This window comes from Podarcis gaigeae (assembly GCF_964106915.1).
Source record: "Podarcis gaigeae genome assembly, chromosome: 5".
Lineage (NCBI taxonomy): Eukaryota > Metazoa > Chordata > Lepidosauria > Squamata > Lacertidae > Podarcis > Podarcis gaigeae.
In genome coordinates, this window is record NC_139681.1 from 3402812 (window position 1) to 3417344 (window position 14533).

The 14533-nt window shown below is 42.6% G+C and overlaps 1 protein-coding gene across 10 annotated transcripts in view; it reads left to right on the forward strand.

Moving 5' to 3' along the window:
* The first annotated feature begins 694 nt into the window (after positions 1-694).
* Positions 695-14533, forward strand: part of PHF21B (PHD finger protein 21B) — a 188700-nt gene continuing 174861 nt past the window's right edge. For 4 of the 10 annotated variants that reach the window (XR_014564193.1, XR_014564194.1, XR_014564195.1 and 1 more), the window contains exons 1-2: positions 704-1086; positions 1939-2004. Coding sequence is in view for 6 of the 10 variants with exons in the window: in XM_083738787.1 (XP_083594913.1) it covers positions 1033-1086; positions 1939-2004 (120 nt within the window). In the remaining 4 variants the exon portion in view is untranslated. Of the gene's footprint in view, positions 1087-1445; positions 1617-1938; positions 2005-14533 lie in introns of those variants that run through there. The other 6 variants (XM_083738782.1, XR_014564192.1, XM_083738781.1 and 3 more) reach the window with 6 other exon arrangements.

Genomic DNA, 14533 nt, shown 5'->3' on the forward strand with positions numbered 1-14533 from the left:
TTGTGGTCCATGTTACAAATCAAGCACTGCCATGAGTTGTTTCCTTTTGCTTTCCAATTAGCAATTAAAAAATTGGTGTGGTGTGAGCAATTTTTCCTTCTGATCCACTGCCCTGGTCCCATGAAAAGTCTTTAAAGGCCCATTCAAGGCCCATCCACACCCCGGAACCTTGCTTCTCTCTCGGTGCCTGTCTGCGGGAGAGGGGGCTTCAGAGGCAGCGAGGAGCCCCGGGCTGTGCAAGACAGGCAGGCCAGCCGAGCCCACAAGCCGCTTCCCCCTCGCGGCCAGGGCTTCACAGCTCTCTTTGGGCTGAGCATCCCCGCAGCGCCTCCCGGGCCACAGGCTCGTCGGGACTCGAACTTCTCACAGGCTGCTGCCGCCGCCGGAGCCTCGGCGCTTCTCTCCATCCCTCCGTTGTTCTCGCTGGTCCACTGCTGCTGCTGCTGCTGCTCCCGCGCATGCTCCGACCGGGGGCTGCTTCCCTCTCGCCTCCTCCTCCTCCCCCCGCCCTGCCTCGCTCCATCCGGGCAACTCCGAATTAGCATTGGCAGCCGTGGCACAACTTTTCCCGAGGCAAAGTGAAATCAAGGCGCGCACTCGGAGGAAATATAGTCCCTCCCGTTTGGAAGTCTCCTCGGCCCCCATTGGAGGGGCGGCGGCGCTGCGCGAGGCGATTAATCGGGTCCTGGGCGGAGCAGGGGCGGCCGAGGGGCCCATGGGGATAGGGGGCCGGGGGGGCGGGCGGGGGGTAGCCTCCCCCCCAGTTTGGCGGAAAGTGAGTGATTTGTCCGTGTCCCTCAGCAAAGAGGCAAAGAACTTGCTTTGCAGCCTGACTAGTTGTTTCTTTCGATTGTTGTTATCGCTTTTTGACGGGGGGGCGCCTGGAAGCCCCTCGCTTTCCTTTTTTCCAGGGGTGGCGGCTCGCCTGCCGTGGCTTCTCCTTGCCAGGCGGGGCGGGTGAGGGGAGAGGAAAAGCCTCCAAACTTCGCGGGGATTCGAAAGTGGGCGAAAAGTGCCTCGCAAGTTGGAAGGATGGAGCTGCGCCGCTTGCCCGAGGCGTTCAAAGTGGAAATCCCGTGTCACCAGGTAATGAGAGAGACGGAGGCTGCCGCCCGGGCTGGCCTGGCCGCCAGAAAGGGGCTCGGAGAGAAGCCAGCCCCGCGGGCTCTCCTTGTCGCAGGGTCTCTCGACGGGGGGGGGGGTCTCGGGGGCCGGAGAGTCGCGGGAGGGAGAGAGGAGAGTCTCCGGGAGCCTCCCTCCGCTGCCCTTCACCGGGGGGACCACTTCACAAAAGTAGTTTCCCAGCTTGTTTGGCTGAGTTTTGGCATGTGTGTGTGTGTCTCTCTGTTGTCGCGATCCGGAGTTAACATTGCGGTTGGCACTTGTGTGTGTGTGTGTGTGTGTTGGAGAGATTAGGACGAGACTTGAATATTTATGAGCTTTGCTTGAAACTGACTCGCTGTGTTTACTTGCCTCTTTGTTCCAGACCCCCACCCTCCCCCTTACACACACACACATTTTTAAAAATCCATTACACGTGAAACTCTTTCTAGTTCCTTCTTTTAAGGGGCATTTTTTAAAAGAAACTAGTTGCACAGATGAAGCAAGATCCACAGGTAAATGCAGATCTGTTGTGTGTGTGTGTATTGAGTGTGTGTGTTTTTAAAACTCATCCTCTTCAGTATTTTAGCTTTCTTGTGTTAAGTGCAGTTCTGCTGGGACAGCAGGATGAGAAAGTTTATCAGTAAGAGATCTCATTTTGAAGACCGGGCTGAGCTTTGTTACTTAAGGGGGTTATTCTGTTTCCACCCCCTTTCCTTATTGTGCATGCTTTCGGCTGGGCTTTTGCCCCCGAACAATTCCTAAGCGCAAGTTTCCTCTGAATTGCCTTTAGTTTACCCTTGGTCTCTAATCTGCATTTTATTGCCATTTTTACAGAACGGTGATCTTAAGAAACAAATCCATGAGAGGCAATCGAGAATAGCTGCTCTTAATGAAAAACAAGTAAGAGTGAATCGATTCAGTTATGTGTCTGTGGATGGGATTTCGTCTTTCCTTTCCTTTCTCTCTCTCTCTCTTTTACAAAGCACTTTCTAAACATTCTCAAACAATCCGCGTTGGCCGGAAGGAAAAAAAAATACCCGCACCAGTGAATAAAACACTCATGTTTACTAAAGGGAGCCTAAAGTCAGAAAAGGTTTTAAAGATGAGGGATCCAGTTTTCTGTTGCCTTGCCAGGCACTGTGTTTATATTAATAACCATAATGCACAAAAAGAGATATGCTGTAGTTAGACGTTTTAAAAACACACACACACACCGAGGCGTCCATTTTGAGTTGGTCGACATGTTTTAGGAATATGGGAAATTATTTGGTCTTCTGCTTAGTTTGTTTTCACTTCCTTGCAACGTGCAAAAGCAGAGAGTTGAGAATAAGGGGACTGATCCCACTTCGAAAGCCTTGAGTGCTGGTTTTGATTGGAAAGCTGCTTTTGCTTCCATAGATACAGATATGTATATATATGTGTGTATGTGTATATATATATTCTCTCCTCCCCCCCCCCCCACTCCACACACTTGGCGTCTTCTTTCTTTGGCTTGATCTGACCTGCTGGCTTCGGAATCCAGTTCATGTATATACATTTACACACACACACAGCCCTGCACCCCTCCTGCATAGCTTTGTCTACTTAGGCAAATCTGAGGGGGGTAAAGTGGGGGGAGGGAGAGAGAAGCGAGACACTATAGAAGGAGATGCCCTCGCCCACTTTCCTTCCAACAAACTTTCTTTTTTGTGCCTTTCTCTGTGAAGGTGTCTCTTATTTTGCAGCGGGCGACCCTGGTGTGCGTGGGGGCAATGACGGATCCCCCCGTCCTCCCCTCCATTCCCACCCACCTCCCCTCGCCCCTTTTGCAAGCTGAAAGAAAGTTGTCTCGCATTGTGAGTTGGTGTTCAGATCAGCTGATGGCGCGGGGCTGGGGATTTGCTGCGTTTCAGCACCACGAACAGATGCCACGGCACGCTCAGCAGCTCTCCGAGCATCTCTGGAGCTTTAAATCGACACACACACACACACCCCAACCACACACACAATGCAAGGAGCCCCCTTCCCTGCCCCCCCCGCCCCGTTCGACTTTCGGTACTTCCAATGCACGAATCGCGCAGCGGCTTAGAAATCTAGTCGCTGACCTGCCGGGTTGTCCTTTCCCCTCCCCCCGCCCCCCATAAAAGCCAACTTTCGCCAGGCTCCCCTCCCCTCCCCTCCCCCCTGCCTCGCCTGCTCCTGCAGCTTTGCAAAAGCCCCTTTGGCGGAGAGAGCGAGAGAGCGCAACCTCCTTTCCCTTTTCCTTCGGCTGAATCGATCGCGATTCCTTCGGAATGCAGCAGTTCTTTCAGCACCAAAACTTGGAATAGCGCCTGGATCGTATTCCGCCCGCCCCGCCCCCCCCCCCGCCCGGCCTAAAAACAGTCTTTCCAGCCTCTCCAGGAGTCTTCGCCATACGTACCCGGGGGCGGGGAGAGGGGAGGGAGGAAGCCGGTGGTGGTGGACGGAGAGCGGAAAGGAATATTCCCCCCTCCCGCTCCATAGATATAGTTGTGGTGGAAGTTAAAAAGTGAGCCGTGCCTATTTTTCATCCTCGCCCGCTGAATGCGCGCCCGAGGCGACGCTGGCTGCATATCTGATCTGCCTGTGCCTGGATGTGTGCGAGCATTTCCAGCGCCGCCACTCCCTCCCCGTCCCGATTGATCGCAGCCCAGAATTTGTCAGCGCGCTCAGTTTGGTAGTGGAAGCTTCCATTTTGTGAGGAAGGGGTGTTGGTTTCTTCATGACATGGAGAAAAGTCTGCAGAGTTTGAAGGCGGGGGGATGGGCCCCCATTCATGCTTAACATTACCATTTTGATTGCTTTGATGCCATTTTTTTAGTGGGGGAGGGGACAGAATACCCTACTCAGCAGAGCACAAAGATGTTTAATCACTGTATGGAATCAAATCAGATAGCTTCTTTTCTTTGGGGGTGGGGGAAGGAAGCAGCGCAGAAGCAGCAGCTTAGAGCAGTTAGTCCTTTTTTCTTGTTGGGTAAAACAGTGTGCTATATTGATTCTGCTACTACTACACCGAGTAGAGAATTTATTAAGGCAAGGTAACAGCCTCACACTGCCGAGAATACATTTGTTTATGTTTTCCTGTCTTTGAAAGGGAAATAGTCGGTGGTGGTTGGTTTTACTGCATTAAAGTGATTGTTCCTCTCTGCATTATAACAACTATTTCAAGGCTATTGAAATTTTTATGATGATAGTAATTGGTGAGCTGTTTATTATGTACCATGCTGGAATTTAGATAAGGCAAAGAGACATACTTGGAAAATTAGGGTTTGATGCAGCTGTTGGGTGCAGGATGACATTTCCAATCTCATGCAACACTTTGTGAACTAAATAGTCAACAATGCCTGTGTGTTACACTAAAAGAACCCCGCCCCCTCCAAATTACGCAATGAGCTATCTAGTCCTTGGATTCAGTTGCTACTTACATTGAAAAGTGCAGATGCCATCGACAGGCTTCCTCTGCCTGCTTTATGCAACAAGAACTTATACAATGGTCTAAGACCAGATGCTGATGCAGAGTCTTCTTGTGCTGCGCACTGTCACCTCTGGAGGCCAGATAGGAAATCTCCCTTTGCACAGAGAGAAGAGTGACAGGAGTTTTAAACCCTCAGCCTAAATACAGATAACAAAGTTGCTGGAGTCAGATTTTGATACAATTAATATTATTTCTTCAAGGAAAAGGTCCAAAGCTCCCCTCCCGTTTTTGCCTCGCATGGAAGAGGACTGCTGCATGTGAGCTTGGATTTCATGTTTTAAATCAGACTCACCGTTCCAAAAGACACAGAGTTCACTGTGAAACATTTAAACAGACATCTGGGAAGTAGAATTAGGAATGGTGGTTTTAACTTGTACAGGTTATTCATATTCCCGTCCATATCTTTCAGGTACCATTTTTGTTTTTACATTCTGCTAATGTGGAACTCATGAATGTGACTGGGTGAAAATGCTATGGAAATTCTGGCTGCAGTCCATAACTTTAACAGGGCTAATCTGGGATCAATGGGAATGAAGACTGCCCAACCCAGAGGCTCTATGTTTACACATGCTTTGTGTTCATTTTTAATTGAAAGAGAAAATAGAATATGTGTAACCATACCAGCCACATATATTGGCCATGGCCATTGGGTTGGATTCAGGCTACATAAGAAGAGCTGTGATGGATCAGACCAAAGGCTCATCTATTCCAGCATCCTGTCTTTACAGTGGCCAACCAGATGCTTATGAGAAGCAGGACACCATCAAAAAAACACTCCATACAATTCCCATGTAGGAGGAACATACCCCATTGCAATTCTTCCATAGTGTACAACTAGATGTCATTGCTGTTGTCATGCACCACCACTGCTGATAGACTCCTCTATGCCTAGTTGGACATAGTGTTACACTGAACTCAATTTGACTTCCCTGTGGGCAGACCCATTTGGCATTGCAGTGTTAGAGACCAACTCAAACTCTTGGTGGGCAGGAATGGGGCTTAACAGAGTTGCCTCCACATTCAGAGTTCTACCACTCCCACTAGCCAGGGTAGAAAGTAGAGAACAGAAAAATCCTATTTATTTGCTGTGCTATGCTGGATTGTTGCCCCTGGGTGTATAGTGAAGATAGGAGAAATCCTTCTCTGTTCTTTGTTCCATGCATCTGATTCTTATTGTGACCACCTGATTAATTTAATAGGCTTCATCCATTATTATTATTTTTTAAATCAAGGTTTCCAAAAACAAATGCGAAGTGTTTTGAGGATATTACCAATTTAAAAAATGGATTTATATAGGATGCAACTTAGGTGGAGTAATTTAATTTAATTTCTCTTATAGACTTAAGTACTTTCTGCAATATTTTCAAGGATGGATTGCAATCCCCCCAATGCATCTTGAATCAATACTTCATTTTGCGTTTTGTCCCCAAAGTCAAAGCCAGAGTGTGGGTTCTGCTCATTGCAAACATGAGTATACCTGCATATTCTACCCCTCCCTCCAGAATGTTGTTGATGAATTGTAATACTATTTGAGAATGGGTTTACTTCTTCTTTAACAAGATATGATGTGTGAAGACTCCATTAGTTGGTCCAATGCTTTTACACCTTGAATCCCCATCACCTACAGAACAGCTGTAACATTTTTATCTATACTGTCAAGGAACAAGCATGTATATGTAAATAAAAGACCTTCACTGAAAAGCAGCATTGTCCTTTTAAAGGCACATCTGAAGCACTCTGCTGCATGTTTGCCTGGGCTTACTAGGCATCCCTTAACTCCTCTTGCTGCTTTTTTTTTTGAACTGCCTACTTAATAATTGCACAGTTAAACTCTAACCTGACATTAGTATTGACTCGTAAAGCAGATCTTGGAAATCAGCAGTGAGCATGTGGAAGACTTGCTGTGTTTTCATTGCTGATGAACCCTCGATTCAGAGAAGCCTGTCCTGAAGCACAGCAATAAAAATATGTCTTCCTGAGAGGCATTATGTATATGCCATTCACTTGGGCGCTGCTTCATTTCTTTGCTGTAATTTACTACCTACATAGAAATCAACATTAGTCTCTGACAGACTCTTCCAAGATAGTGTTATTGCTGGTTTTGCCTTTTGAGGGTAGCATATCTGGAATTAAATTGTTGACTGTCATTTGGTGTTTATGATCTGACTGGAAGTAGGTTCTTGGGATGCATTAGACTTCTCGGAATTAAGGTGCTCTTCTTAAGCACTGGGAATGTGTAGGCAAATTATATCTTTGATGGAGCGTATTATATTATCTGTTCCAAGGGGTTGTTTTTGCTGGGCTTTTCAAATCAAAGGTAGCTAGGTGGTGTCTTGAAATGGCAACACAGTTTACACATGTTTCAGCAGATATTAATGACTTTTGCTGGAGCTCAGTGATTCCTTTGGTTAGGCATGAAATAAAGTAGATAATATAAGTATCAATGGAAATAGAAGATGGAGCCATGATCCAGGGCTGTGTGTGTGTGCAGAGACTTCATGTGCTCTTCTATAAGGAGGAAAATCTTCTATGTATACTGTAGAGTGGAACCACTCAGATCGTGACCAGTACCTTACTTGCAAATAGAGGACGACTGAGAGAATGCATTTTATACATTTGCAGCTAAACATTTTCTTTGTTTTATATAGTTGTGACAAGATTTGGCACGTCATTGGGAAAAATAGTTGCCAAAATGGAAATCTAATCATTAAACTTTTGAAATTCCGCTAAGGATAACAATTTCCCCTTCTATAAACCCCTGAAGCAGATGAACCTCAGGCCATCCACTGCAGTGAAATATATTTTGACCAGTTTTTGTTCCATAGAAACCTTGATGGCAGAAGAAAGATTGCTTTAAAAAACACCACACAGCAAACTGGAATTGTAGTTCTTCACTTGGAAGTGTTAGAGGTTGAGAAAAGTGAATGTAACATTTGTTGTAACTGCTTTAAAGAGTTCGCTTTGATATCTTAGCCACTTAAAACACCTGCTGTCAGAACAGTACAATTGATTTCAATTAACTTTGAATTTCTTCAATAAGATGACTCTTATAATAACTCCAGTAATCCCATGATGCCTCATTAGAGGAACTGACTATGATGATTATCTCTGTGATTTAGTAATGTTTTCCTTGCAATGTCTTTGTCTGTTCAGAAAAAGGAATTCTAGCAACAATGCTGTTTAGAATTTGTTCTTGTTTAATGCTTAAAGATATTTGCTACCTGTTAGATGTTGAGGACAGCTAATCTGCAGTGAGTCAAAATTGATTATTGAACAGCTGATGGTAGGATAGCATGAACACTGAAAAAACTTGTTGTGTGTGCTGCATTTTGTAGGGACCTAATCTTAGATCATGCACCATTTAGCAATTATTCTTTCGGTATATTTTCAGGCCTACAAATAGCAAACCTTAATTTCCAGCTTAATTTTTTTGCATAGGACTCTGGCTAAATCAGTCAGTTAATGTGGCATTCATGAGCAGTTTTAGTGTTTCTACATGTTGCTTTATTTTGAACAATTTTCTTTTGAATACAGCCCTACCAAACATTAGGTCGAGTATGGTGATCAATAAGGCTGTCAAAACAAAAAAATTTCTTCCAGTAGCACCTTAAAGACCAACTAAGTCAGTTCTTGGTATGAGCTTTCGTGTGCATGCACACTTCTTCAGATACTGTGTTTAAGGGACAGTCCTTTGTTTCAGGAGCCTATAGAAACCCAGAATAGGTTTTTGACCTTGCAACTCTAGGTGAAGAATAGTCCTGTTTCAATGGATCTTCCATTGGTTTAATAATTTGATTCACATAGAGCTTAATCCAAGAAAGAAAAGGGAAGGTCATATTGGTAGTGTGGCCAAAGAAGAAATGGAGGAACAGGAAGTTCCAATAAGTTGTATTTGATAATGCAGGTTTGTAAAAGAAAATTATATCCATGTATGAAGTAGCAAAAGGTGCCTGGGCAGCAGTACAACTGGGATCCAAAGAGCTCATGGACCCAAGAGTTTTGACTTGTATAAAAAGAGTTGAGCATGTGGTAAAATGTTTCCCACTGAAGTCATGAGGACTTAAAGCTTTATTTAAATAAGCTTTGGAGCAGGCAAGAATGTTTCATTGGCTCAATTACCACTGTATCAGCCCTATGAAATAAGTCCCTCTTACTTCATAGAATAATAGAATTGTAGACTTGGAAGGGACCCCAAGAGTCATCTAGTCCAACCCCCACAGCTAAAGCATCCATGACAGATGGTCAGCTAACCTCTGCTCAAAAACCTCAGTTAAGCTGAAACATAGTGACATAGCCAAAGCCTCAGCATGGAGCTGAGACCATTGTGACCAACTCCAGCATTTTTTTTCTTAACCCAAATCCAGTATCACTGCTGTTTTGTTGAATGGTTGCCCTCAGTTTTGTTCCATCTTCTATGATACTCTGTCTCTAGAGTTTGGGAAATGGTATCAATGCTATTGTCGATCGGTGCTGGCAGGTCCTTTATGATTGCATTAGTAGTGGGTGGGTATTGACTGATTTTGTTATATCTATTAAATGATGTGGCACTATCTCACTGCCTTTTGGTCAGAGCTATCCCTCAGTTCAGAAATCTTAGTCCCACTGATTTCTGTGTGAGACTTAAGCAATTGTTTAAACAATTTCCCAGTGAGATTTAAATCCCTTAATCTTGACTGGATTGCATACACAGTGTTTAACTGAGAAAAAGAGTAGCACGTTGTATGGCTCCATGGTGTCAAATAAGGATATTTTGTCTATAGATGATAAACTGATACCATAGCCCTGTACTTTGGAGGAAGTTCCAAGAATTTACCTTCAAGAAATTATGCAGCCCATACTGCAAACTTAAGATATGTATACGAAAGAAATCCAGTGGAAATGCAAATTGGGGTGTATATTTTAAAATATATATATACTAGGTAGTTATATTAACTTTAGTAAAAAATTAACACTTTAAAAAGTCTTTTTTGCTAAAAGTAGCACCATGATTAGAAATTACTTGTGTATAAAATATTCTTCCTTAAGCTTCCTTCCTTCCTTCCTTCCTTCCTTCCTTCCTTCCTTCCTTCCTTCCTTCCTTTTTCTTTCTTTCTTTCTTTCTTTCTTTCTTTCTTTCTTTCTTTCTTTTTGAATCAGCTACTTATTGTCATGTAGTAGCAATTTTTAGAGTGTCATATGAAATTGCTGATGGGGCTTAGTTCTAGCTACAACCTCCGCCTGCCAATAGTAAGCACCTATTGAAATCTAATATATGCTGTGCTTTCAACACAGCACACGCAACCCCTTATGGTTAATATAACAAAGGAAACTCTGTATGAAATAATACATTTTAACCCTGGAAGAGCTAAAACTGAAACTCAAGGTTAGGATGGAAGAAAAAAAAAAAGCCTTCCTTGACAGAAAGTAAAACAGAAGAAGATCTGACTGAGATTGCTCTAAGGATATGAAACTCTCTAGTGGAAGCTTTGTGCCTCTGCAGGAATCATCTGCTGTGTTGATTTGAGTGTTTGAGAAATTGCTCTCCCCCACCCCCACCCCAGCTGAAATTGGCTCCAGGGATTTTAAATATAGCAGTTGTGGCTACAGAATGTTTGATGTAAAATTTGGCTGATTGCTTACATCTAATCAACAGGAGTATGTAATTGGGCTTGAAAGAGAAACTTTGAATCCCTGCTCAAGGATTTTCTTCCCAGAGCTCCTTACATTAACATTCCCTCCGTGAGAGATGCAATATTTGTATTTGTAATCTGGAAAGGATTTCCTTTCCATTCAATAGTGGGCCATAAAAATGGGTTACCAAAAGTTTTCCGTTTTAAAAGGAGGTGCATTGCATTTTGAATTACAGAAGTCAAATGAGAACATTGATACCTTCACATGCAGTGCAGCTTAAAGTGTATTTTCTGTAATTTCCACTTTCTGGAGCTCTTTGAACGAATAGAGATTGCTTAAAGATTTATTGGTGAGTTGAAGATTTTCTCTATAAAAAAAGATGAGAAGGGATGACTGATTTAGAAATGCAAGTGTATAATTTTCCTGATCTCATTCAGGCAGAAAAGTAACATGCTCACATAAGTGAGTTTGAAAGGTATAATTAAAATATATATAATATTTACTAGTAACTGAAATACAAGAGAAACTGTTTTTAACATGGCAGGTGATTATAGATACCTCTTCAATGGAAAATGACAGTTTTGTACAAATTCCTCTCCAATGAATGTTTCATTCTGTGACCTGTATACATTATGCAAAATAGCCCATTTGTATTATTTCTCTTACTTTCAGTTATTTCTTCACAGACTTAAGGACTAGAAACCTTATTTTTAAAACAAAAAAACTGAAGCTTTCAGGAAGCTGGATTCTGTACCTGTATCACACTCGGTGCCTTTTCTCTGTTCGAGCAGAATCACATTATGCACATAATTTTGTTTATAATTTCATATAGATTGAAGACCCCTAAAAGAAAACATAGCAATTGAATTGAAAAATGTATTTTTTAAAAAATGTAAATCCCTCTGGGAATGATGTTTCATTCCTCTCCCTATCCTCTCCCTCAAATTAAACCTCTAAGGATCTTGGGTGATTTCCAGTGAAAGTCATATGCAGAGTAGACCCACAGAAATCAACAGACCTAAGACTGTGTTGATAAACTCAGAGCCTCTTTGACAACAAAACTTTGGTTCAAATGGCCTATAGCATTAATGCTTAAACATCTAGGACATCTTGTGGGCTGGTGATAAGTATTTAGCTAATTGGGAGCCACTGAATGCAATATAATACAGTCTTTGGCATGAACTCTAGCACAGAACATTGATGCTGTTGCCAAACTTATCCATGGTGTTCCAGTTTACTGTAGCTAAGATACGGTATATATTTTGAAAAGGTATGGGCACAGTGTATAAAAGTAAGGTATTGGGAAAAATCTAAAGTAGGAAAGAGGTGACTTCAGAGATGCATTCCTCTTTTTTATTATTATTTTAAAAAGCATTGAACCTCTAATGTTTCTATTACTCTGCCACCTGCCAAACATCCATAACTCATATTCATGCACAAACCACACATACACAGAGAGAAAGAGAGATCATATGTGCACATGCCTTATTTACGTGGGTTTATTAACATTCTTTGCTGAGTAGGCTTGAATGAAGTGCAATCCTCATATAGATGATCTAATTATAATCATAAGGGACAGAACAAAATAAGCAGTCTTTAAAGGGAAAAGAGTCTGGCAGCTTTGTTTAAAGTGTCCTTTAATGAACTTCTTTAGTAGCTCGTATCTTAGCAACACATTTTATTACATACCAGTGCGAGAGAAGCAGTTTGCAGATGGAGTTGCACACAGTCATTTATTTTCTCCCTTTTCACCACCCCCACTTCTACTTTCTTCTCTGTGGTGACTCAACTGGAATATGCAGACTAGCTGCTTCCTAGCACTGATAGCTCACTCAAACCCCCTGATTGGTTCATTTGTATGTGCTCTGCCTTGTTAGTTGATGAAAACGGCACTTACTATCTTAGAGACTGTGCTTTGCTTGCTATGTTAGGAGGAGCAGAGGCAGGGCTGAGGATTCTGAATGGGGACCGGGTTTAAAATGAACAGGCTTGCTTGCATTCATCTTTCATCTCAACACCCTCCCCCCACCTTTCCTTCTTCCCTGCATCGGCTTATATTCACGGGGCACATCAGTTTCTGGGTTCCTTGATTATTTATTATCAACTCCTAGTGGGTTTATTTTAATCCCTTTCTTCTGCGCTAAAACTGATTTGAATACAACATCTGGGACATTTATAATCCCTTTCTCCTTTTACTGCAAGCACCCTATGATTTAAAATGTAAACGTATCTTCCAGTTGTAGATTCTGCTTTGCGTGTGGGTGTGCACATTTGTAAAACTGACACTTTTCAGCTCTTTTGAAACACAGTTGATTTGGAAGCATTTATGGTTCAGGAACCTTACCTTCAGAGCGTCAAATCAAGCAGTCAACTCCATGATTTCACTGGCACTAATCAAGTAGCAAAACGTTACTCAGCATGATTAAGGTTGGCCAAACCTTGTCTTCAGAGAGCTTTTGTTCAAAAATGAAAAGAGGAGAAAGGCATTTGATTGAATCAGACTAATGTGGAACATGAACGCTGGGTCATATTTCCCCCTGTACTCAGTAATATTCGGAACTGACACAGGAGTAGCAATGATCAGACTGTCACCCTGGCAGAGGAGATGGGGGAGGGGAAATTACACCAAAGTGACCTCCCCTTTTGAAGGGCACATAGGCTAGTACACAAAACATTCGATTTAGTTTTCACTGTATATATCAGACACAGCAAACAAGGCAAGAGAGGTGCAAAAGTTATCAAGTGCATTTGTGCTCAATTTGAGCAATGGCAAATTGCTCAGTGTCTTCCCTTAGCATTTGATTATAGGCAAATAACTTTAGGTTTCCATGAAAACGCATGTGTGAGCTGGGAACCCTGATTTAGACATATAGCTTTATGTTGAAACAAAATTTTAGATATACATTTTGATCCTGGTTGTCTTTGCTAGATGGTTTATGCGATCATCTTCTCTCTCCCAAACCTCTGCGCATGTGAGAGAACCCAGTTGGCTGATTTAGAATGGGGGAGGGAAACTACTCATTTTAACCACAAAGTACAAGCGCTTCACTAAACACTGTTCCATTTCTTTCTCAGCCCCTGGGATTCTGCTTCGATAGTTGAACCTCAGTAGTGAGATGTCCTTTGAAGCTCAAAGCGATTAAGTTGCCATGTGATTAACTTATTCTTCTCTTTTACTATTCATTCCCTTGTTTTATTAACTTACAGTTGGATTGCCAAAATAATTTAAGCTGTAGAATGCATCAAGGTCTTGCCCAAGTGCCAGAATTAGTAGCGACAACCTGAATGGTTGAAAAGCAAAGTCATCATGAAATTTACAGCTTGGCTAGCAAAAAGGCAGTTAGCTTTAAAAAGATGGGCCATCACACAGCCGTGTCTACAAATAAAGGTGGTGTAGACTGGTGTGTTGGATAGTAACCATTTAAAACCATTAAAAAATATACTGCAGAGTAAGGCCTGAGTGCACTCTTTGTCAGAAACAGCTGGAACACCTTTTTATTTCATTTTTACCCCATACCTTCCTCCAGAGAGCTCAGATCAATGCACATAATCTCCACATCATTTAACCCAGGCTTCCTCAAACTCGGCCCTCCAGATGTTTCTAGACTACAATTCCTATCATCCCTGACCACTGGTCCTGCTAGCTAGGGATGATGTGAGTTGTAGGCCAAAAACATCTGGAGAGTCGAATTTGAGGAAGCCTGATTTAGCCTTACAACAACCCTGTAAAGCAGGTTAGACTAAAAGATGGTGACCGGACACAAGTTTACTAAAGTAAGATTAGTGGCCAAGGAGGAATTTAAACTCAATTGAAGCAAAGCACACTGTGAACAAGGTTCACTAACTTTCTGGTTAGCACAATCTGTAGCTTTGTTTGCTATGAGGTATAAGAAGAAACTACAACAAATGCTTTTAAGTCACAGCTTTATTCATTTAAATCTTGAATACAGTATAGACAAGATGAGGAACCTTGCTGTGATCTTGCCCTTCCAATGAAATCTGTCCTCTCCGTCCCCCTCCAGCCCCCAATTTATCAAAATCTTGCTGCAACTTTAAAAGAAGCAAATAGAAACTTGGGCAGCCTATTTCAGCAAAGGCTAAATTTACATTGTATTTCTGATCCTAAAGAATACATGGAAGGGACATTGTTTCCAGAAGCACAACTACGCATAGAGCTCTCTATGAATTAAATGGGGTTGAAGCTAAAAAGCATCTACTTTGTTGGGATGGAGAATGGTTCTTAAAGGAGGTTCCAGTCCTGGATGAAGCAAAGACTCATTTATTAACAATGAGAGCAGGAACAATGGGAAGCTAAGTGCAGTCTGCATGAATAATATAACCAAG